General features: G+C 39.6%; 5 protein-coding genes across 5 annotated transcripts; 1 reads left to right on the plus strand and 4 right to left on the minus strand.

Annotated features, from left to right (window-relative positions):
* Positions 1 to 2,010: 2,010 nt before the first annotated feature.
* On the minus strand, positions 2,011 to 2,637 carry LOC137960543 (germin-like protein 9-3). The gene has a single exon (XM_068808194.1). It carries the CDS (start codon positions 2,635 to 2,637, stop codon positions 2,011 to 2,013), a length of 627 nt encoding a protein of 208 aa, XP_068664295.1.
* An 873-nt stretch (positions 2,638 to 3,510) lies between these two features.
* On the plus strand, positions 3,511 to 4,168 carry LOC137959551 (putative germin-like protein 9-2). Its single transcript, XM_068806917.1, has one exon. It carries the CDS (start codon positions 3,517 to 3,519, stop codon positions 4,135 to 4,137), a length of 621 nt encoding a protein of 206 aa, XP_068663018.1. The 5' UTR covers positions 3,511 to 3,516; the 3' UTR covers positions 4,138 to 4,168.
* A 314-nt stretch (positions 4,169 to 4,482) lies between these two features.
* LOC137959550 (uncharacterized) lies at positions 4,483 to 6,962 on the minus strand. The gene is made up of 2 exons (XM_068806916.1): positions 6,648 to 6,962; positions 4,483 to 4,901 (listed from the first exon to the last, which is right to left on the minus strand). Exons 1-2 carry the CDS (start codon positions 6,867 to 6,869, stop codon positions 4,728 to 4,730), a joined length of 396 nt encoding a protein of 131 aa, XP_068663017.1. The 5' UTR covers positions 6,870 to 6,962; the 3' UTR covers positions 4,483 to 4,727.
* An 804-nt stretch (positions 6,963 to 7,766) lies between these two features.
* LOC137960475 (uncharacterized) lies at positions 7,767 to 14,350 on the minus strand. Its single transcript, XM_068808109.1, has 5 exons — positions 13,855 to 14,350; positions 9,442 to 10,210; positions 8,960 to 9,347; positions 8,377 to 8,759; positions 7,767 to 8,206 (listed from the first exon to the last, which is right to left on the minus strand). Exons 1-4 carry the CDS (start codon positions 14,183 to 14,185, stop codon positions 8,709 to 8,711), a joined length of 1,539 nt encoding a protein of 512 aa, XP_068664210.1. The 5' UTR covers positions 14,186 to 14,350; the 3' UTR covers positions 7,767 to 8,206; positions 8,377 to 8,708.
* Positions 14,351 to 17,953: 3,603 nt separating this feature from the next.
* LOC137959850 (beta-1,6-galactosyltransferase GALT29A-like) lies at positions 17,954 to 19,912 on the minus strand. The gene has a single exon (XM_068807248.1). It carries the CDS (start codon positions 19,302 to 19,304, stop codon positions 18,141 to 18,143), a length of 1,164 nt encoding a protein of 387 aa, XP_068663349.1. The 5' UTR covers positions 19,305 to 19,912; the 3' UTR covers positions 17,954 to 18,140.
* Between the last annotated feature and the right edge of the window lie 1,615 nt (positions 19,913 to 21,527).

The following is a 21,527-nucleotide window of genomic DNA, read 5'->3' on the forward strand; positions in this document are numbered from 1 at the left end:
GATACTTTCAATTTGTTTTCAAGTTAGTTTGCATAGGCCTATAAAAGGTTATTCAAAATTTTGAAGCTAAGGAAATATTCTCAAATAAGTATTACAAAATTGAGGAAAAAAGAGATTGGACACCAATTAACTTTTTCTTAAAAGAGTTGCTTTACGTACAAGAATTTTGTTACTTTGTTGTACTGATAACAATGCTATTGTCTCAAATTTAACATTAAAAATGGATAAAATCTCAAAATAACATCAACATGAATCATGTGTAAAATAACAAATTGTTGATTTCTAGGGACAAGACATAAACACGAGATCTCAAGGGAAGGAGAGAAGAGAAGAATTCTAGCTCTTGGGAGAAAGGAGAGAAGGAAGAAGAAAAGAGAAAGAGGTGTATGAACGAATTTGAGTTAAGAAGAAGAGGCTTGAATGCCCTACCGCATGCCTTAATGTTATATTTATAGTTGTGTGAAGGTGTTTACAATGACTACTATGCCCTTAGGGCTACATGCTTCAAAAGGAAAAAGACATACACCAATTTGCATAATTACAATTTTATGTCATCTCTATGAAAATTCTCTTTATTTACTAGTCATGCCAGCCCTACACACATGGATGTCTCTTAACACAAATAAATGTAGAATAAGAATAAATTAATTTACAAGTCACTCGATTCAAATTTGATGGTAAAAATGAAAACTGGTGCGCTTAAGCTTAAATGAACTTAGGTCATACTCTTTTTTTTCATAAAAAAATTGCAGCAAGTACTTTTTAACATTTGAGAGCATATTTATCACCATATAAAGATGTTAATGAAGTTGAAATAAACAAGATTGGTCATTGATAATGAAATAGCTCTATGAAGTTACTGAGAAGGTCTGATCCATAAAGCCGCATCACCTCACCCAAACAAAGCATTGTACATATTAGATTGTATATTTGTTGAAATTTTGTATGCAATGAAAGCTTAAAACATCAAGGCTATGCACCATATGCTCAAATCTAACCAAAGGAACAAGAAAAATGATGTAAAGAATAAAATACACATTCACAAGAGAAAACAAATTCATATGATTTGGCAATCACCTACACTCAGAGAGAGAGAGAGAGAGAGAGAGAGAGAGAGAGAGAGAGAGAGAGAGAGAGAGAGAGAGAGAAAACCCCCTTACCTTGTAGCTCTTCCTCTCCTTCACCTTTCAGCCCTCCCACCCAATACAAGCTCCAACAAGATAAAACCCAACACCCCTTGTATTTTTCCTACCATCTTTTCACTTAAAAGCTCTCTTTCATTATACATATGAAAGAAAGATTCTACTAGATGTCTTTGTGGGCTAAGAATTTAATGGAGCCCCTAAAATGAACTAAAAATCTAAGGGTTCATATCACCTTCGACTTAACAATGGTTTGGCATTTAGATGCAACAGATCCTGATTGAACAACTCTTTTTTATTTGCTTTTAAGAACTCAAAAACATAGAAAGTGATGAATCAATTTTCAAATAATAACTTGAGCAATTTTGCTAGAAAAGTTGTAAAATCTCAGTAGGCTAGCAACTCAAAGTATACTAAGAAATGTTTTTCATAAGCTGTATTTGGATTCTATGACCTGCTCAAGTACTATGAAGAAAATAGAGAGGAAGACAACATAAAATTGAATAAGATAATTGGGAAGGTAGTGGGCGAGGAACACAAGAGATGAGAAATGAATTTATTTGTTCTCTCCATCAAATTCTAAAATATTAGCTCCGAACTGGACTTGTTAAGGTCGGACTGATCGAGAATCGAATACCCTTCAAAAGAGGACACTGATTAGATCTGTCAACTTAAGATCCTGCTAAATGGATGTAAAGATATAGAAAAAGACCTACAGTGAGTCTAAAATGAACAGAAAATGACACAATAACAAGAATCCTCAAAATTGAGGAATTTATTCACTTTTAAAGACTTCATTCCTATAACTTAATCTGAAAAAAAAATTACTCATGTGTGGTAGAACTCAAAGTCAGCATAAACTCAGATTCTAAGCCTTGGGAGCTAATCCTGCTTTGAGCTTCTGAATTGTAGCAACATCAGTTTTGAAGGACATGGCGAGGACGTTGTCATCGATGCCACTCAAAAAGAGGGTGTTAGGAATGGAGACGGTCCCTGCACTGGCGCTGCCGAAGGCCGAGAGAGCCAACGCCGGGTTCTTGGCGTCACTGTTGAGCTGGTAGTGCACGAGTCCCTTGGGGAACACGAACATGTCCCCGGCTTGGAGGGTCTGAGCATAGAGCTTCCCGGTGGTGTCGACAAAGCCAACGTCGAGGGAGCCGTATACTAGAAACAAGAGCTCAGCGGAACGGGGATGGGTGTGAGGTGGGTTGATGGACCCTGCTGGGAAAGTGAGTGCAGCATAAGAGACACTTTGGCCGTCAAGCGCAGGGAATTCTGTCTTGGTTGCTTTAACAACCGCAAAAGTTTTGGGTGGCTCCCCGGAGTTCAGGACCCGATAGCCAGTGAAGGTAAAGAAGTTGCCATCAATACCGGTGACGTTTGGTGGGATGAGGAAATCAGAGATAATGTCAGGGTCACTAGCTTCAGCAAAATGAGCTGTGGCCAATGTGGCTACCAGGAAGAGAAAGGTGTGTTTCAGAACACTTAAAGCCATACCTGGACCGGAGGAGATGTCTGTAAGGGATAGCAATTTACCAGAAAGAGATGATCGGTTGTTTGTGATGGATTGTAGGACGAGAACTAAACTGGTATTTATAAATTGAAAGAAGAGGGAGAAAGGGCTGCAGCCGGCAAATCTCTTTATTTATCTTTGGCAATTACTATGCTTCTTGTTCTCTGTTTAAAAACAGGACCGCAGTTCTTTCGTTAGGGTTGAGGCAGCAGGAAGTTTAGCGAAAATGCCTCTTCTCGGCAACTTGTACTTTTGAAATTCTTTTATAATCGAAAGAACTCTTTACTATTCCAAATTAATATTTAAACTAAAAACAGTTTTTAGTTCACTTTGACATTCTTCTTTTTCATTCTAATATTAATTGGACCCAACTTAGTTCTGTCGTTATTTTGCTTTGATTAAACCCCCAGATAATTACCGTTTGCCTGTTTCAAAATGGAAGAAAACGATGCACATACTGTCTTATTTGATTTACCCTTCATCTTCTGCTACGTTCACTCTCATATGGGCGAAGAAGAAAATGAGGTCTCCTTCCTAGATGGTTGAAAGATTTTTGACTGTTTCGTCTCCTTACCTATGTTTTCGACCGCTTCATGGGTATGCACAGGGCATAACAAATGGATATTCTAAGCCAAGTAGGAAAGACATATCCTAATCAAGAGGTCGAATTAAAACTGGAATGCCGACAATTTGCTTGTAGGAAAAGAACAGAAACCATCCTTGAGAATGTCAGAGGCAGCCGGCGATCACGTTGTCTTCCCAGTCATATAAATACACAGGCAAGCCACGGTTTTCCATCACAAACTCTTAACGCAAGTCCATCGTAGACTCTTTGATCTCTCTATCCAATATCAATCACTCATGGCCTCTTCCTTCTTCACAAATGGCTGCTTCTTACTATTGGTAGCAGTCCTTGCTTTCACTTCGGTCCATGCAGGGGACCCGGACATCCTCTCAGACTTTCTCCTGCCGGAGAACGGCAACTTCGTCAACGGGAGCTTCTTCACTTTCACTGGCTTGCGTAACGTACTAGACATGGATGACCCTCAGACCTTCACAGTCTCAAAAGCAAGCATGGCTCAGTTCCCTGCTCTTGAAGGCCAGAGTGTTTCTTATGCCCTTCTCCAGTACCCTGTCGGATCTGTCAACCCTCCACACACTCACCCCCGATCAGCTGAACTTCTTTTGGTGGTCGACGGGTCACTTGAGGTGGGATTTGTGGATACGACGAACAAGCTCTACGTTCAGACACTCCAGGGTGCGGACATGTTTGTTTTTCCCAAGGGGCTTGTGCATTATCAGTACAACGCAGACGCTCAGAATCCAGCCATAGCCATCTCGGCCTTCGGGAGTGCAAATGCAGGAACCGTATCACTGCCTGGGTCGCTCTTCAACACCAGTATTGATGACGGCATCCTTGCCAAATCTTTCAAAACAGATGTGGCCACTATACAGAAGATTAAAGCTGGTTTTGCTCCCTAGGCCTGAGTCTCGCCATCACTCCTCTTTGCCATACCAGGATCGTTGCCATTAGATTTTCCAATATTCTCAATAAATGAATTGTCGTAATGTAGTTGTTTGAAATTGAAAGAATTATGTCTTTTCCGTTACCCACAACATGTGTCATTCAGATGATTGAGAAGCCAATTTCTTTTTATTCTCCTAACCCCTTGAATTCTTGAACATCTGCCACAAATTCCATTTCCAGGCCGTGCTCAGAGGCTCAAACCTGTTCCTTCTCGCAAATAAAGTTTTCTTTTCGTATCCAAGACAATGTTAAACTGTCTGAAACAATTAAAAGTAAGAACAAAGAAAGCTTACAAAAAATAAAATAAAAGTGAGAAAATAATGAGCCAACAGATGATGGTCTATATAGGTTTCATGTTCGTTACACTGGACTATACGGGCCATCCTCGAGTGATTTTTCACATGAAATGGTCCCAAGCGTCATCAAGCATCTTCAGAAGTCGTTAGTTCGTTTTGGTAAAGAAACAAGACATATATATGCAGAGATGTCTGCCCGAATGAACAGGTCTAATTATTGCAAGGAGGACACAAGAAAGACTGAACACTCATTTGGCTTGTGGATGTGCCACAATAAAATCGATAAGATCAGCAGTTGATGAAAATTTATCAGCCTCACTATTTGGGATATCGACTGCAAATTCTTCCTCCGCAGCTACCATTACTTCAACGCTGTCCAACGTGTCCAATTGCATATCCTTAAAACTGGATGATGGCTTCACCTGCAGAACAAACAAAACAAACATATTCAGTAAAAGATTCAGAGATATGGGTGTATAAATCAGTGCTGAGAATTATCAAACATTCCATCTGCAAAAATTGTTGACATGTTGAAAGACAACATTTCTAACAACACAAATACAGAAGGTTGCAGTATTTTCAAGGCCCTCAAATCTACAAAATAGTGAGAGAACGATATGCTCGATTACAGTTTTGTCACAACAAAAATCATTATTGATTAGAAAAGAATGCCACTAAACTAATAATTTACAGCATTTCTCATGAAAGCTATATTATCGCAGAACCGATATAGATGCTCATGAGAATACTTTCAAGTAACTAAGATTTCTAATTAACAAGGAGGATTCAACCCATTGGCTACGAGGTCCCATTTCTTCCTCCGCATCATATGAGGGTTCTCCTTTGATATCCTAACTTCCCTTTCAAATAAGGTTATGTTCCTTTTTAAGGAAACTCGGTATTAAGTAATCTCTTCCAGTCCGAACTGCATATCATCTCTTGACTCTCGTAGATCTTCTACTCTCCACTGTGTGCGAAATCAACTAATTTATTTCTCTCATTGCCTCAATTGTTTGAAAACACAAAGAGAATATGATAATTATCTTAGAATTCACAGATTTCTCTCTCCAAATTCACCCACTGCAGTTTCTAAACCACTGGCTATGTCATGTCATACTAGGCTTCCTGTTACTATAAACCCCAAAAAATAGCTTGACGTGGGCAAAGATGAATCCAGTCTCTTCAAAAAAATCTGCGAATCCTCCAACTCCAGCATGGTTTGAAACAGAGACAAATGGGGCTTTCAATAAACAAAAAGTAATGGAAAGTAAGAGTGAATAAGCAAAGTTTTGAAAATCATCAAAGCTTTTATGGGAATATAAATAGAATCAATCGCTATATTCTTGCAGAAAGATTAGAACTTGTCACAGACGAGATACAAGTTCTTCTTTCTTAAGACCATGACTACAACGAACTACAGATGACCAAGTATCGGATATCTCCACAACAGTGGAGAAAGCAGGCAGAAATGCTGAAGAAAAAAAGTTTTTGACAGAAACAAGGAAATAGAATATCATACATGCAACTATGAGGATGTAAATCAATAATGTACCCCCACATACTGCAGACAGTAATATATTGGGATCTAATCAAAACAATCCGCTGAATCGGCGTCTTCTTACAGGTTTACTCCTCCTTTCATTTACGCTTTTATTTTTCACCTTTTATCATCAAAGATGAAAATTAAAGAAGGTTTTTTTTTTTTTGCTCTTTCACGAAGAGAACACAAACCGCTGACAATGTAGTTCCAGATGATCAAGAGGATAAAAAAATTTAACATTTTCCCACGGAGTACACTTTATATTTTTGCTAATTCAGATGCGGCTGTTCGCATAGTAACTCTTCAGCTCTCATCATACTATTGATGGCGATGGCATCACTCCTACCAATAGATAAATTTTCTGTTGCACAATTTTCAGTCTACATATATCCATCGCAGGAATGGGAAAACAACAGAAACCAAAATGAGATATACAGATACAACCACTTTAGCTACCCATACGGCTTCCAATACGATGTAAAAATTCTGGTTTGAGGGTAATCGAGAAAAAAAAAAGCTTAAAACTTGATGGAGGTTTTCTAATCAGATTCCATAGAACAATTAGAAAATGTGATAAAGAATAAGAGAAGCGGAAAGGATCTAATATTCGACAGAATTTGGAAAATACCTTGGCAGGATCAATGAAAGGAATAGATTTAAGAAGGTCAACAACCCGGTTGGTAACATCTTCTTTATCCAAGTACGTAGAAGGTGAACAAGCAGCTGCCTGCGCAAAGTCTCGAGAACCAGGGACAAACCCTAGCACTGAAACTCTTAACCCATTATCAGAAGCGGCATTCGACAGAGGAGAGGACCGAAGGATCCGGATTCCAGTTCGTAGCGCCTGCATACTTCACGTTGCCTCGTCGGAGAAGGAACAATCCTGTGATCGGAATCCGCAGAAGAAGGGAAAAAAAAAACCACGATTTCCTCGACTCTTCAGTCTCCGTCTATGGCACAAGTGCGGGTCCCGCATACGAGGCCAAGTGGCGACAAATGAAATCAGAGAACGCCTTCCGATCGGACGGTACAGATGGAAGGATCAAGATGACGGTTGCCCACTGACCACGCTACACACTCTTGAGGAATTAAGTGTTAAGCAAATCAAATAATTCAACGTCCACGCTTGACAATTTCCAGAATATTTCTTTTTCTTTTCGTGTTTAATGAGACTTAATCATGAATTATAATGATAACCTCCTACGATGTAAACTTTCTACAGAAAAAATAATGAAATTACCCAACATCCACTTATTTCAGATTGGAACGGAAATTATTTTCGTTCATCATTTTAAGATCTTTATGCCAACTAAACAAATTAATCCCATCGTTATACTCAGTTAAATTTATCTTTCACCAAAAGAAGTGATTCCATCGGTTCCTCTGAACGTGGAATTCGGGCTAGCGTTCGTACCTCAACAGTTCACCACTCGTCGTAACGATGAACTATGTCGAACCTAGAGTTGGTAATGAAGTATGCTGTCCAAGCGACTGCTGGCTTGTCCCCTCCGTTCATTAATTCAAACCGAGAGGGATATCTCCTTCTCCTTGTGTTGATTCAGTATCTCCTGCATTTTTGTGCCAATTTGAGATTTAGACTATCTGCTGCCTTGCCGGTGGGAAACGAATCGCTTAAAGGGCATAAAACATTTCGGCGCAAGTTATTCTACCGATGACACAATTTAATATTAACCCTTTCGGAATTTTATTTTCCTTCAAATCTAGTAAAGCTTTTACCTGAAGAATCTTTTAGCAAATTGATCACTCCAGAATCCATATTTCTTTCCATAGGTCACTCACATTCACAGTATCATATCCCCTATACAACAAAATTGGTTAGGTAGAAACTTGAATGTTTATCACCAATGCCCACAAGCAGTGGAGTCTCAGCTCGAATCAACCCGTGCATAGAAGGAAAAAAAAAAAAAACACCATGAATGTAGGATTATCGAGAAAATATGCCTAAAGATTATCTAGAAAAACTACAAGTTCAATTCCAATGGTGGATTCAGTTAAGCATATTGGAGACATTAGATATGATACACATCTTGTTTTTATTCTTTGTTGAGTTTTCCTTGAAGATAGAGAAGAAAATGAAAAAAAAAGGGGGGCTTAAAAAGCAGAGAAATAACTAATAAAAGGACACGGTGCACGCCACAACTTCCAAGGGGCAAAACCTCGATTTCGCTGCGGGAAACAACATGAGAGAGTGTTAATCGTCACAGAATACAGAGGATAAATCAGACTACACTTTCTCTATATATATTTCAGGAAGTATTGCAAAATACTAAAAACTAGAACAAAACAGGTTTGTATGCAAAATGCAAGCGTGCCACAAGAAAGGATTCTAAAAATACCTGCACCCTAGCAAAGTATGTACATCCCAACTCAGGAAAAACGCTTTTCTTTCATCATCATCATCAGTTGCAAATCAGGGCTTCACGAGCTCAAGCAAGCAACAGAACATAACACTGAGCTTCTGCACTTTGTATTGAAGTTGCAAGAAGCAGCTGCGGAACTAAAGGAAGATGGAACAGGAAGATGGACCACAGGTCAATGAGGCCGGTTCCAATCTACCTGGACTTTGCCTGCACCTATCCTGCTAGTAGAATAAAAAGCATTGAACCAGCAATTTTACATTTCTCGTGCTCGAATCTACTAACAGGTGTGCAGGCGTCGCCCAAGCCCCTTAGCGGGGCCGGGCTAATCCAAAATTCGCTTCATGTTGCTGCTGAAGAGACTGCAAAAAGGTAAGGCAAAGCAGTTACTCTCCACTTCAACAAATGGTAATAACAATAACACGAGAAACTGCTAATTCTTGACAACATTTGAGAAACTGCTAAATTCTTGACAAAATTGTTCTTGAGCTAAGATAGCACATTGCAAAACCCACTATTTCATCGCTGCGCACATACTTGAATTATTATGATCAGGACGTACCTGAGATAAAGGCTGATGAACATGCTCATGAGGATGGACATATGTCATCCCGGGGCGAGGGCAGGGATACTGTGAAGAGTGCAAATGATAGAATGCAGTTGTAGAATGAGTACCAACATGACCAGGATTAAATGGTGATGGTGGAGCCATCAAGTTGTCAGGTGGACCATAACCAATTGTTGGCGGAGTATTAGATGTCACAACCCAAGGTCCTTGAATGTGATGTTGAGGAAGTTGTTGAGATTCAATTGGGGTCATTTGAGGTCTATGAGATGCTGATCCAAGCTGTGGAAATTCTGTGTTATAATTTAAAGCTGGGGCATAAAGTGGCTGTATGGTATATGGTCCTCCATTAAATCCAAATCCAGGGTCAAATCTCTGGAAATACCTGAAAAAAAAATTGATGACAAGAGAAAAATGAACATCTGATATTGGCAGAGATAGAAAAAAGAAAAGAAGAATGACATGTTATTCAGCAATACCTCTCATAACTCCTATCATAGTCAGGGTCCTTTTTATCCACCTCACGATCACGGAAGATGGCAACTCTGTTGTTTGGCCTGTACCTAGTAGTTACAGGCTCTTTCTCTCTCCTAATTCTACCAGACCTACTGCTACATATGGCAGAAGCATCACTGAGGACACCACTGCCTATGGCAGAAGCATCACTGAGGACCCTGCTACCATGGCTTACTTCAGGACCTTCGAAACCAGATTTATCATCCAATTTCGGTGATGGCAAGGGGGAGCTCTGGGTGAGACTATCTGATGTATTTGTCTGTAGACCATCACCTTCTGCCTTCACCTCCTGGGGCCCAGTGGTATTAGTTGAGCTACTGAATATACGGGCTCGTGCTTTGTTATATTCCTCCTTTCTTTCTTCAACACTTTTCGCAAAGCTTGCCTTGGAAGAGCTAGCATTTGTGCCATGCGCCATTTGTGAGCGTTTCTGTGGTCTTTGTTTAATGGCAACTTTAATGACAGAACTGCTGTCTTCCTGTGATAGGTTTACAGGAATATCTGCAAGACGGATAAGAGGAAGTCTACATTCCGATGTTTTCCGAACAAGAATTCGGGCACCAGATCCATCCGGTAGAGTGGGATCTGATATAACCATTGACTGGAGATAGTAATGCTGTGCAACACGATGGGCTGCCAACCTTAGATAGGAAGTTGGCAGCTGCGGAAATTCCATCTGCTGTTGTGTGGGGTCGCATATGAACTTCAATACATCCTGCTCCATACGCAAGACTGCAACAGATAGAAGCAACATAGCAAATTAAATTGTGAATGCAGCACAAATATGGCTGTTCAAAATGACCTGAGAACACATAAGACAACTTTATACAGTTTTTTTATATAGTTGTCTATGAAATGAGTTTTGAAAGCAAGAGGATGCTAAAGAATTACCCTCAATGTTAGTCATGTTATTTTTTCTTAATTATCACTATTAAAAACAGAATGTGGTTGCTTGAGCCAATTACCACTGGAATGGTAATGGAAAAACTTGTCCATTTCCAATAGTGCACACAGAAGTACCGATTGCTTCTCATACTTGGTTTGTAGTGTGTGTATATCAAAACCAACACCAAAGCAACTCAGAGTTTATAAAACATTGAAGTCACAAGAATAAAACACTTCTTAGCCAACTGATAAAGGTTCTTCAATATCGGACCAACAATTTTAGGAATTTACAACAAAACAGAACACAGCTTAATGACTGCAACACCAGAACAAAAGTTTACTTCTTGAAAATGGTGAGACACTTAAGAAGGCACAAAAAGAATGCAAACAGGACCAAGAGGGAAGAAAAAGATAGGAAGGTTACAAGAAAAATCAAAAAGGGGAAAGCAGGAATCACTGCTATTCCAGGACAAGAAGAACCCCCAACAACAAGATGTTGAGAGACCACAGCAGATGCACAGGAATCTGCCAAGATCGTTGAGCCCCAAAGAACAAAATAATGCGGCAATCACTTTTTTTTTTTTTTTTGGCAAAGTCTGCAATCACAATATGCTGCTTTTCATAAAAACCAAGTATACAAATTAGATATTGCACAAATAGAGGTATCCTCAAGTGCTTGTTTTTTGTATCACTAACTTTTTGAAAACAAAACAGATACTTAATATTTGTATAATCATAGCACTAGTCCAAAGTGCATACATAAAAAATTTTTGAAGGGAAGGAACAAAAAAATGACATAAGCTTTATATACAACAATAAGCGAACTTAACTCACCACAAAGTGCTAGCCCCCTTACTATCATATGGACCCACATCCCATGATCAGCAAACACGCCTACTGACTCTGTCGTTAAAGATGAGCTTCTCACAAGGACTTAGCAGTATTTAATAATTGATTATATTAGCTCAGCTTCATTTTTTGTTAGCTGTGTATACTTTTCTTTTCTCTTTCTTCTTGCTTGTAACTGTTTTGGGGTATACTGCTATGTTTTTAGTAAGTTGCATGCCCCTTTTTCTCTTGACAAAACTCTCTCTCAGCATCCCCCCGCCCAAAACAAAAAAAATCATTAAATTCACCATCCTCAAGAAACAATAAACAGACCCTAGGGCTTTAAAAGATAATTTCCAGCACTATTGTTTTTCAACAAAAAAATTGGACCATAAAAATTACATTTATGCTCACAGGACAGGCTCTGTCTTTTCTTGTCTATAGTAGGCTAACTAACTAAGCAAAATAGATCCAGGAAAAAATTAACTAAAGTGAAGCAAATCCCAAGTCTGTAGACTCTTCATCAACTCCATAATAGTATCTAAAGTTGGTAAAGGCAGATCCCAAGTCCTTGCACTCATCATCAACCCCCTCAATAGTATCAAAAGTTAGTAAATGTAGATCCCAAGTCCTAGCACTCTTCATCAACACCCATAATAGTATCTACAGTTAATAAAGTCAGTCTGGTTTTGCAAACAACTCAAGTGAGGTTCGCCATTCAAACCAATTTTTTTTCCTTTTTTTCTTGTGAAAATTGGATACATTGGTACATATGCTTCAAGCAAAATATGCTCACTAACATACACTTGTATAGGCATCAGAGTCCACACTGAAAATAAAAAGCTTAAACTTGTCATCCATCTTATCTTGACAAAGCCATTCCCCACCTCAATAGGGAGGGCTAGACTAAACAGTACCAGCTAAGTAACTGTATTTTTGTTTTTATTGTTGTTCTGTGTGTGTGCTAAGAAACAAACGCAGTTTGTTGATCAATTTACCAGCAGTCGACAATTATATGTAAAACTTTTGAAAGAAAAATCATTAACCAATTGATCTCAGTTGTCTGGATACAAAATTGGCTAGATAGCAAACATGAATAAACCCATTTCTACATTAGTATTGCAAGGTTCTAAAATACATCAAGATTAGTTGTCTTGACATTCACTAGGGTACAAGCATGCAGCCGACTGCAACCATTTGCTCATACATTAGCTTTAAAAAGGATAAGAAGCAGGACATCCAGCCATTTGTCTGGATACAATTGCTAGGCGATTCCAATTATATATAGACAAACAGCGAACAGCATTATCTGCAATAGATGACAACAAGTTGAGTTCACTAAACCTATAAAGATTATATTAGGGCCCAGAAAACATTAACAGAGAAGTGAGTTTCTTCAAAAATCGATCAAATGCAAGTTAGTGCACTTGACAAGGAAGTTGGGATTCACATTAATTGGAGAAATTTACTTTCTCTCATTCAAGCAAGAAAAGAAAAAATTACCATGCATAAAGGCATTGTATCATTTCACTGAAGAAAGTTTGAAAGGAAAATAATGCATGAACTGGCTAATCAAAATCTTAGACTTAAAGAAAGATGTTTGATGAGCCTAAACATTCGCCTAGCTTTGATAAATAAAACCATCAGCTTCTTCAACCAAACCAACAATACCCAAAAGGACTATAAGAAGGCATCACACAGAGCCTTCTCAAATTTGTCCCAATTCTCTCCAAAGCGAATACTAAGAGATTTCTTCCTCTAATGCATTCAACAAAGCACGAATCAGCCCTTAACATGAATCTTTCTGAAGCCTTCATAAGTCAACTCTGCATGTAAAGACAAACCACTAATATAATAAGGCCGACCTGTGTATGACTTGATCTTCTCTGCACTACCTCAGACATATAGCTTCAAAGGTACAGTAACTGGTCCTGACAAAGAAGCAATCCCAAGAAATCGGACAATAACTAATTCAAAGCTTCTTTTAAGATGGCTGGTTAAAGACTAAAGTATGCCAAGCCAATACACTGATACCAGTGAGTACTGGCAGCAAAATCTTAAATACAGATCATGCCACATTCCACTTCTTTTTTTAATATATTTAAGTTAAGATTAGCTGGAAACCAATCAAAACAATGAGCCTATCAATCTCATCCCCATACTAGCACCACAGATGAATAAAAAAAAAAAACGACCCACCAAACATCCAGCTCACAGTCGCAGCACAAAAAGAGATTTTGGATTTCCCGGACCTTTTGACAGGGGATCATGAAGCTAGTGAATACTGATACTAGGTCAATTTCCAATCCTAGTAATAGACAACACTCGTACATAGATGCCACATTTTCTTAAGGTTGTTGAACGCAAAAATTGAACTCGTAAGTACTAATGAAAGCCTTATTTTTCGTAATGAAATCCAGGTACACATATACTCTATGTGAGAAACATATTAAAGTCTCAGTGCGCTCCACCATCCATAATTTTCATAGACTACAATTAAAGATAACCATAGTCAATTCAAGAACAACTGTTCAACTCATCATCGGTCAGGACCACATAGTTTATCCAACGCTAAATTTACCAAACGAAGGAGCAGCTATCATGCATCAGCTTTAACCAGAACAAAAACAAAAACCAACACAAGTAATGTCACATAAGCTCACCCGAAAGCCTTTCCCGGGAATTCTGCAAAGCTTCACGCAGAAATTGGTCGACCTGGTTCAAAAACTCCTCAGAGAAGCCGCCATTCATCTCTGATGCCAACTGAGAAGTAGAAAGAGTAGAAGCGGCAGGCAAAGAGGAAGACGACGACGACGACGATGAAGACGAATCAACAGGCTGCAACGGCGACTCTTCGATGAAATCAGAAGCCGTAAAATTCGATGAAGGAGAGGTAACTTTCTTACAGGGGACCATCAATCGGCTCATACTGTCGTCCAAATCCGCCATCTCCCACGAGTCCGGGGCTCTGGCATCTTCCGCCGAGCCCTCCATGACCGCGAAAGTTGGTAGGCTATTCAAAGCGCAACCTCCGGCATCGAAGCCCTAAGTCCACTCGAAGAGATTGCAGCCATGGGAGGCGCGGGCAGGGAATTGTAGGGTTTGAAGGAAATTAGGGCAGAGCATGAGAGGACAAGGGATTCGCTCGGTGGTTTGGGTGTGAAGCACTCTTTAAACCCCTCATGGGAGCAGGGCGAAGGAATATAAATACCGTGTGGCAATACTCCAATCCCGCGGAAGATGTGGTTTCGTGGAAAGCGCTCACACGTGCGGAGGATGTGGTTTATTTTCCAATAAATCCGAAAGATATTAAACTGCCTGAAATTTAATTTTTAACAAAAAATTGGATTTTCCGTTCGTAATATTATTAAAATCAACTCACTTAGTATATTATATATATATATATATATTTAAAAGCCACTTGTATTAAAAGCCCCTCTCATCTTTGATTATTTTCTCAACTTTTGGTGTATTATATAAAATTATAAGATATTCTTAATATTTTTGTATAAAAATAATAAAAATACACATACACATACTCTTTTCCATATTAATGACATCCTTCGTGTAAGGATGAGGCGGGATTGTAATTTCATAGCCATAAAGAACCCGACCCATCCCGTTTTATATCCTCGTGCGGGTTGGGTTGGGGGAAACCCATCCTCAACCTGAAACTCCATGGATTCTTTTCCCTGACCAGTGAGGTGAAAGCCAAAACCCAAATCCACAGTTTTTAGGTCAGGTCAGGTTTTGAAACCCAACCTAATGCCCACCATAGAACTCTAAAGGTAAGGATGTGTCACTGATTTAAACAAGGAAAAGGATGACTAAATATATTATAAGCTTATTAGAGTCAAATAATAAATTAAGCTCTTCGATAAATAATTCCTCATCTGTTCCAATTAAGCACACTGACAATAAGTTTCCATTGTGTGGAATCGTAAACAGTTTCCAGAGATTTATAGTCTCGAAATATTTACTCTATTAAACGACGCAATCTCAGTGTTTCATCAGATAAATCCCAGTCCAAGGAGATCATAGAAACTAGAATTTAAGAGCCAAGATCCTCAGCAACAGAGAAGAAGATGATCAAACCATGTTCTGTCATGTGCAAGGACCAGTTTTGCATAGTGCAATTCACACTTCAAAAGCAATTAAATCATTTCAAACTTCAGCAATCATCTGGCTTGGAATGTTCTGATGTCCTTTTTCTCATCAATAATCTCAAATCTCAACTTTCTACTCACCTACAATGGAGTCCAATTTGTTATAATAATTGGTAAAATGAAATCAAATTTTGAAACAAACTTCCAAACTTGATTCCCACATAATGATTCCATGCACTTCCTGATCAATACAGCTCATTTGAAAACTAACAAGAACTCAATGAATCTGGCAGTGCCTTATGGACTCTCTCCAACTGCCAACTGACTTAAAACAAAATTGCCAGCTTATGCAAGGCTTATTACTTGAAGATGCATAGACAATTGAAACTGGATTGCTCTTATAAAGAGAGAGAGGTCTTTCCAGTAGATTCGCTTTCACCTTGAATAACCAGAAAAAGTTTTATATACCAACTTGCATGCCATCTCTTGTAGGAAGAGTCTCTTTCCATAGCTGACATGGAGACAAGAATTCTTATCCTGTAGCTCAAAATTTTCCAACATGAACAAAATGCTGCCAGTTCACACATTGATTGAAATATGAAAATAATGGATTTTAGAACATAAGACAGCAGAAATATTAATCATTAAGGTTGGGAACAAATGAAGTCACACACTAATGGTTACTCTATGAAAGACGTGCATTTGGCTTTCATTAAAAAGATAAATGAGCTACAATAAACACAGGAAAAGCTTTGCCACACCCTCTATTATTATTATTTTTGGTTCCCAACTGACTATAGTCAAATCGAGTGCTTCGTTACATAGAAGAGTTACTCTGGTTAAAGAAACACGGAGCCATAAGTTAAGGAAGATAATATATGAGAAGAAAAGGTTTGTGAATCGTCAGTGCGAAGCACGGAATATCCAAATGTCTCAAACAGGTGGCAATCAACCAGTGAGATATGGATTCAACTACTTCACATGCAAAAACCCCAGTGTTGCAAAACCAAACACTATGCACCAACCACGGTAATACTCCCATTCAACAGTTGACTATCCATATATTTATCTATAAGAGATAGATACATAAATATATATACACATATTTCTGAAAATTTCCTTGAGAGATAATTTAAAGAACCAGACTAATACTGGCTTGTGCCAATTACAATTAAAGTGAAGAGCAAGTATGCACACTAAATTAATCAATTGTTAGGAAGAAGCAGAGTCTTATAACTGATGGCTTAACCAAGGACGGGCCTCTAGAAAAGTAAACATTAAGGGAACCAAATAGGTGGGAAGAATGTACAACGAAATGCAGAGGAGCTTTGAGCAGTAAAGCAGATCAAAGAGAACTGCATGCAGCATCAGGTCTGACAAGATGGTCTGGCTAAGAGAAGAGCAGCTAATGGAAAATCCAGAAGAATGACGGTCAGGCTAGAGCTATATGCTAAGTAGGCCATTGGAAGATGCTAACTGTCATCTACCTTGTCTGGTCTTAACCAGATATTGAAACATGAAATTAGTTGAATTTATTGACATATGTATCACCAGAGATGGTAATTGGTATGCTTCATTTTAACAAAAACAATCTAGAAGACCATCCATGCAACTTTGCAAAGTGAAAACCTTCATGCATTCACACATACACAAACGTCTTTTTTTAATCCAGATTCATGAAGAGCATTTAGGAATGCACTTGGTATAAAGTTGTGGTATAAGCTTTGGTCAAAACTTGTGATATTCTTCATGTTTATACTTGACAACAATCAAAGGAAAAGCAAACAACTGTATAAATATCAATGTAATAGCAACACACACAGAACAAAAAAGGAACACCAAATTTTAATAACCCTCTGTTTCTTGAAGACCAGTATTTGAGATCCCTTGCACTCGAACCAAAAAGAAGAAATAATTGATGTGCACTTGCATTAGAAAGAAAAAGAAACGACCACTAGTCAACAGCAGATGCATGAACAATAGGAAAACAACCTTTCCACCTAAATTGTCATGACATCTCAACATGGAATTTGAATAAAAAGAAATAAAAAACACACTCCAGTTACATACTTACAATCTGGTATAATATGAAAGTTTTTTTTTTTTTGAGAAAATATTGTGAAAGTGTAGTCAATATGGATGTTCAGATTTGGCAGGCTTAAAAGAAAAGCATGAAGAAAATGAGCAGCATCAGAAGGTAGAAATGAGAAAGTTTGCCTACAAATTCATTGATCAGGCAACATCCCCTCAACAACAATATGCACATTCAACAAATGAAAATTTAAAAAAAAAAAAAAAAAAGATATGAAGACAAAATTTAGAAGATATTCTTTTCTAGAGAAATGAAACAAGAGATCAGACTGCCATCAATCATTCAGGGTCATTAAGGTGCATGGTTACTTGGTTGCTACATCGAAGACTGATATAGCATTAAACAGAAGAAGTTCTCATTTATAGGTGGTTCCCATTTATTATGTTTGGTTGCTACATTAAAGAAGAAGAAGAGGCCACCTTTAGTGCTATTAGGTTACTGTTGGAGATCACTCGAGTACAGAATAGAAATGGTAACTTAAGACAATAGATCTCTTTGCTCCTTTAAAGCAGTTTCAAAATGCAGCAGCTGTGCCGTACTCAAATTAAGCTATTATGAAACTAATTCTGAGAGTTTCAGTTTCATTTCACAAAGGTTTCGAAATCATGATACTTCTCGGCTTTGTAATGATTGGTTACCTCAGTTTTACATTGAGAAGAGCCCTGTAAATGAAACCCGTTTCTTCCAACAACCAGATCATTATACTAGTTTACCCGTACCCAGACGTTTTAACTTTCAACCAAGGCCAATTTCATCGATAGATAACCACAGGAGGGACTTTTAACCTGGACTCCATGAGGAACGGAATTACCTGCGGCCTCTCTGCTAAATCACGGTAGAACAAGTACTCTGCTTCATAATCGTGCAGATGAAGCTCAATTTTCTGATTTGTATGATAATGATGCTTAGCCAAAACGGATTTTCCAAACCCAAAAAGACTAACTCTGTCACAAATTCCTAAAGCAAGCATCACAGCTTGCATCCCGGAAGAGTAATGGAACATACTACCATCATGGGTCGGTCCCCACTCCTCTGGAGTCTTCCCAGTTTCTTCGACGAACCTTTTCAAAGAGTAATACTTCACAATTCGAGTACACAACATATCGAACCGTGCATCTGTAACGAGCAAAGGAGCCTTATGCGACCTGTTACAGAAGGCGTAGTCCATAAAATGCAGGGCTTGGCAAATATACATCACGATTGGAACCTTTTCTCCGTAGGGGTGGCAAAAGCATGTCTCTCTGCGAGAACAGAGGTGAAGAATATTACTATTCACGAATGAAATATTAGTTTTAGAACCGACATGACGCTCAAAACCCCTGGTCCGAGCATTGTTTAGTCTTATCACAATCTCATGACCATCAATCAATGCCCCATGATCCTTCTTGAGAAGAATCCCGCTATTCCCAACCACAGCACAAGAAGCGTATTTACGGTCGGAACTGGGAAAACCGTAGTGTCGATCAAGAGGGCGCTTAATGAGATCGATTAGCTCTGTCAGAATCTCCGGTTGAAATCGTTTGTTCCGAAACCAATCTCGGAGAGATTTGCGGAATTCAGGCCAAAGACCTTGGTACCTTGGGGAGCGGAGCAGGACTGGAACTCTCATGGTCGATCTTGGTGGTTCATCGAGATGATGGTACCGGCGCCAAGAGGAGATGGTGCGGTAATGCGCTTGGCTACCCAAGTTCCCTTCCACTAACTGCTCAATCTCCCGTCGGATTTTTTCCTCTCCCAGCTCGATAGCCGCGAGCCGGAGCAAAGTTGAGTTGAAGACTGCAGGTGGACCTGCCGGAAGGAGATTATCTGAGAGGCGAAAAGCAAAGTCCCGGCGAAATACAGTTCTGAAGCTCAGTACGGTGCCGACAGCAATCAAGAGAACAAGACTAAAGAGCGGGCGGATGGATTTTTTCATTGGAGCCAACAAAACTTCTGAGGCAGGCAACGGTTTCAGCTAAAATCCCAAAACCCGAGCCCCGAAAGTCAACCAGACATTCCCAACTGAAAGTCTCATCATACTCACCGACAAAAAATAAACCCGAAAACCTGCAACAACCCAAACGACGCACACCTCGCAGCTGAAACACCCAAGAAACAAGTTTCACCAACATACTCCAAACACCAAATCCTCGACGCCATTGCTTAACTCACAAATCAAATCCCCCCAGTCAAACAAACCAGCAACAAAGCCCAGAAAACGAATCAGCTCAATCAGAACCAACGAGCACCAGCACATCCCCAATCAGAAGCTCCGCAATAACATGCCCAGTCCAGTTTCTCATCAGGGAAAAGAAAACGAAGAAGAGTGAGACAGGCAAAGAAAGATCAGATCTCAGGCTGCGTTCCGGTTCGAGTTACGAGAGATTCATCCGCCATTGGAGCCGAGCACGAGAGCGAGTCGTCCCTGGAGAGAACCCAGCAAAGGGCGTGTGATTGTGTGTACTCATGGAAGCGTATTAAAAAATGCTGTTGAGGGGAGTGAGCCGCAGGCTCAGGGGGGCGGGCGTTGAAGAGGAAGCGAGGTGAGGGATTATGGGGTCGCGCGAGAGAAGCGACGATCATTCGGTAGCCCGCGGAAGTTCTGTCTGCGTCTTGATTTCATGAATCTCTGCCACAAGTCAATCCAGTTTGTGGGCCCTCATTAACATCATGTGGGACCCGCCTCATTATTCTCTGTTTTCTCTTCTATCCGTTTTTTTGCTCCGAACTGTTGGGACTTGGGAAAACAAGGGATAATTGCTGCGGTTAACGGCTTTGGCCATTTCACTGATCTTTCTGATCCAGCCTTAATTTATGAGAAGTTCCAGTGTCCGAAATTAAAAATTAAAATTATGTAAATTTATTTTCAAAATTGCTAAAATTGTAATATCATTTTAAAAATTATTTTCAATTAAGATTTTAGCAGTAATTGAAAAGAGCTTCTTAAGAATTCTTGTATGGCCGATCCGGGTATCGAATGGAAATGGGCATCGTATCCAGGTTACGACTGACGATCACTAGCCGACTGCAATTGCAGGCCTTCGAGAGCTTTTGAGTGGCGTGGGGTGATCGGCCGCTTTGAAGTCGTTTCTTCCGTCTCATCTCATTAAACGCAACGCATTGGGGATATCAGACGGTAATTCTGATTCAGTTGTCTTCTTCTCAAATGGCTCGCATCACACAGTTATTATCGACGCGCCATTACTGTGCATGAGTCCTGTTTCTTGACCTTTGTTGCCATTACCAGGTCAGACATTTCTGGCTCTTTGTCTCGTTCCTTTTAGTTTGGACACTGAGATGAGCTTGCCGCGAAACCCATTCTGGGTATTTCGAATCTCTGGTTCTCTCAATCGAAGAAGAATAGAAGGCCGGAGAGGAGGATTTAATCGAACTGACTTCAATTGCTTGCAGGCTAAAAAAGGGATTGCACACAGACGCCATTCCCCTAACTTTGCCTCAACGAAGAATCTAGTCAAGTAGTTTAAATCAAACTGGTTCCTTATCCCAAGTTCTTATCTCTCCCAGCTTAGACATGCTCCCACGGCTTCTGCTTAGTCACGACTCACAAATCAACTCAAGGTAACGAAAGCAAACCTAGATTAGAAAAATGGAAAAAAGGACCCAAAAGAGGTCAGTCTCATCTGCTGTTTGAAGCAACTGATTTTTGGGCTTATCTGGTGATTATTACTTTCCGGAGTGCCCAACCATCAGAGAGAATGGTGCGGCAAGGCAGAATAATAGCACGACTAACCCTAAAATATTTTATACAAACTACCTTATAATTATGCAGCTTTCCTGAGCGCATACTTCGTTCAAAATATGGGGTGCCAAGTACGCGTGACTCAGTGAGGTGAATTGTTCAGACTGGTATCAGACTTCGTCACCCTCTCGTCAGTTGCTTCGTCTGAGAACTTTATTCGTGAATTTGTCCGGCATATTCAACTATCTTCATCTCAAGAAATTTCAGTCTTGGGTATACCTCAGCCTGATCGGGTACGAAACCGGTTTTCGTGCGAAAAATACGAAACGGATCCTCCGATCTCGATCAACGTCTGAGGCCAAAGGTTACGCGCTCGCCCCAGTTTCCCGTTCTTTCCCTCTCTTCTCGTTTCGCCTCATCGCTCGCCGCGTTCCCATTTGCACGTCGTCGCTGTCACCG

Source organism: Aristolochia californica, unplaced genomic scaffold, assembly GCF_029961685.1.
Source record: "Aristolochia californica isolate CCGP_79_NKW_82.1479 unplaced genomic scaffold, dmAriCali1.0.hap1 SCAF_3, whole genome shotgun sequence".
NCBI lineage: Eukaryota > Viridiplantae > Streptophyta > Magnoliopsida > Piperales > Aristolochiaceae > Aristolochia > Aristolochia californica.

Coding starts and splice junctions, on each gene's coding strand:
- LOC137960475 (XM_068808109.1), bottom strand. CDS start 14,185: ATGGAGGGCTCGGCGGAAGATGCCAGAGCCCCGGACTCGTGGGAGATG. Junction 9,348..9,441: donor TATGATAGGAGTTATGAGAG/GTATTGCTGAAT, acceptor TTTTTTTTTCAG/GTATTTCCAGAGATTTGACC. Junction 8,760..8,959: donor TTCATCAGCCTTTATCTCAG/GTACGTCCTGAT, acceptor ACCTTTTTGCAG/TCTCTTCAGCAGCAACATGA.
- LOC137960543 (XM_068808194.1), bottom strand. CDS start 2,637: ATGGCTTTAAGTGTTCTGAAACACACCTTTCTCTTCCTGGTAGCCACA.
- LOC137959550 (XM_068806916.1), bottom strand. CDS start 6,869: ATGCAGGCGCTACGAACTGGAATCCGGATCCTTCGGTCCTCTCCTCTG. Junction 4,902..6,647: donor CTTTCATTGATCCTGCCAAG/GTATTTTCCAAA, acceptor TTTGTTCTGCAG/GTGAAGCCATCATCCAGTTT.
- LOC137959850 (XM_068807248.1), bottom strand. CDS start 19,304: ATGAAAAAATCCATCCGCCCGCTCTTTAGTCTTGTTCTCTTGATTGCT.
- LOC137959551 (XM_068806917.1), top strand. CDS start 3,517: ATGGCCTCTTCCTTCTTCACAAATGGCTGCTTCTTACTATTGGTAGCA.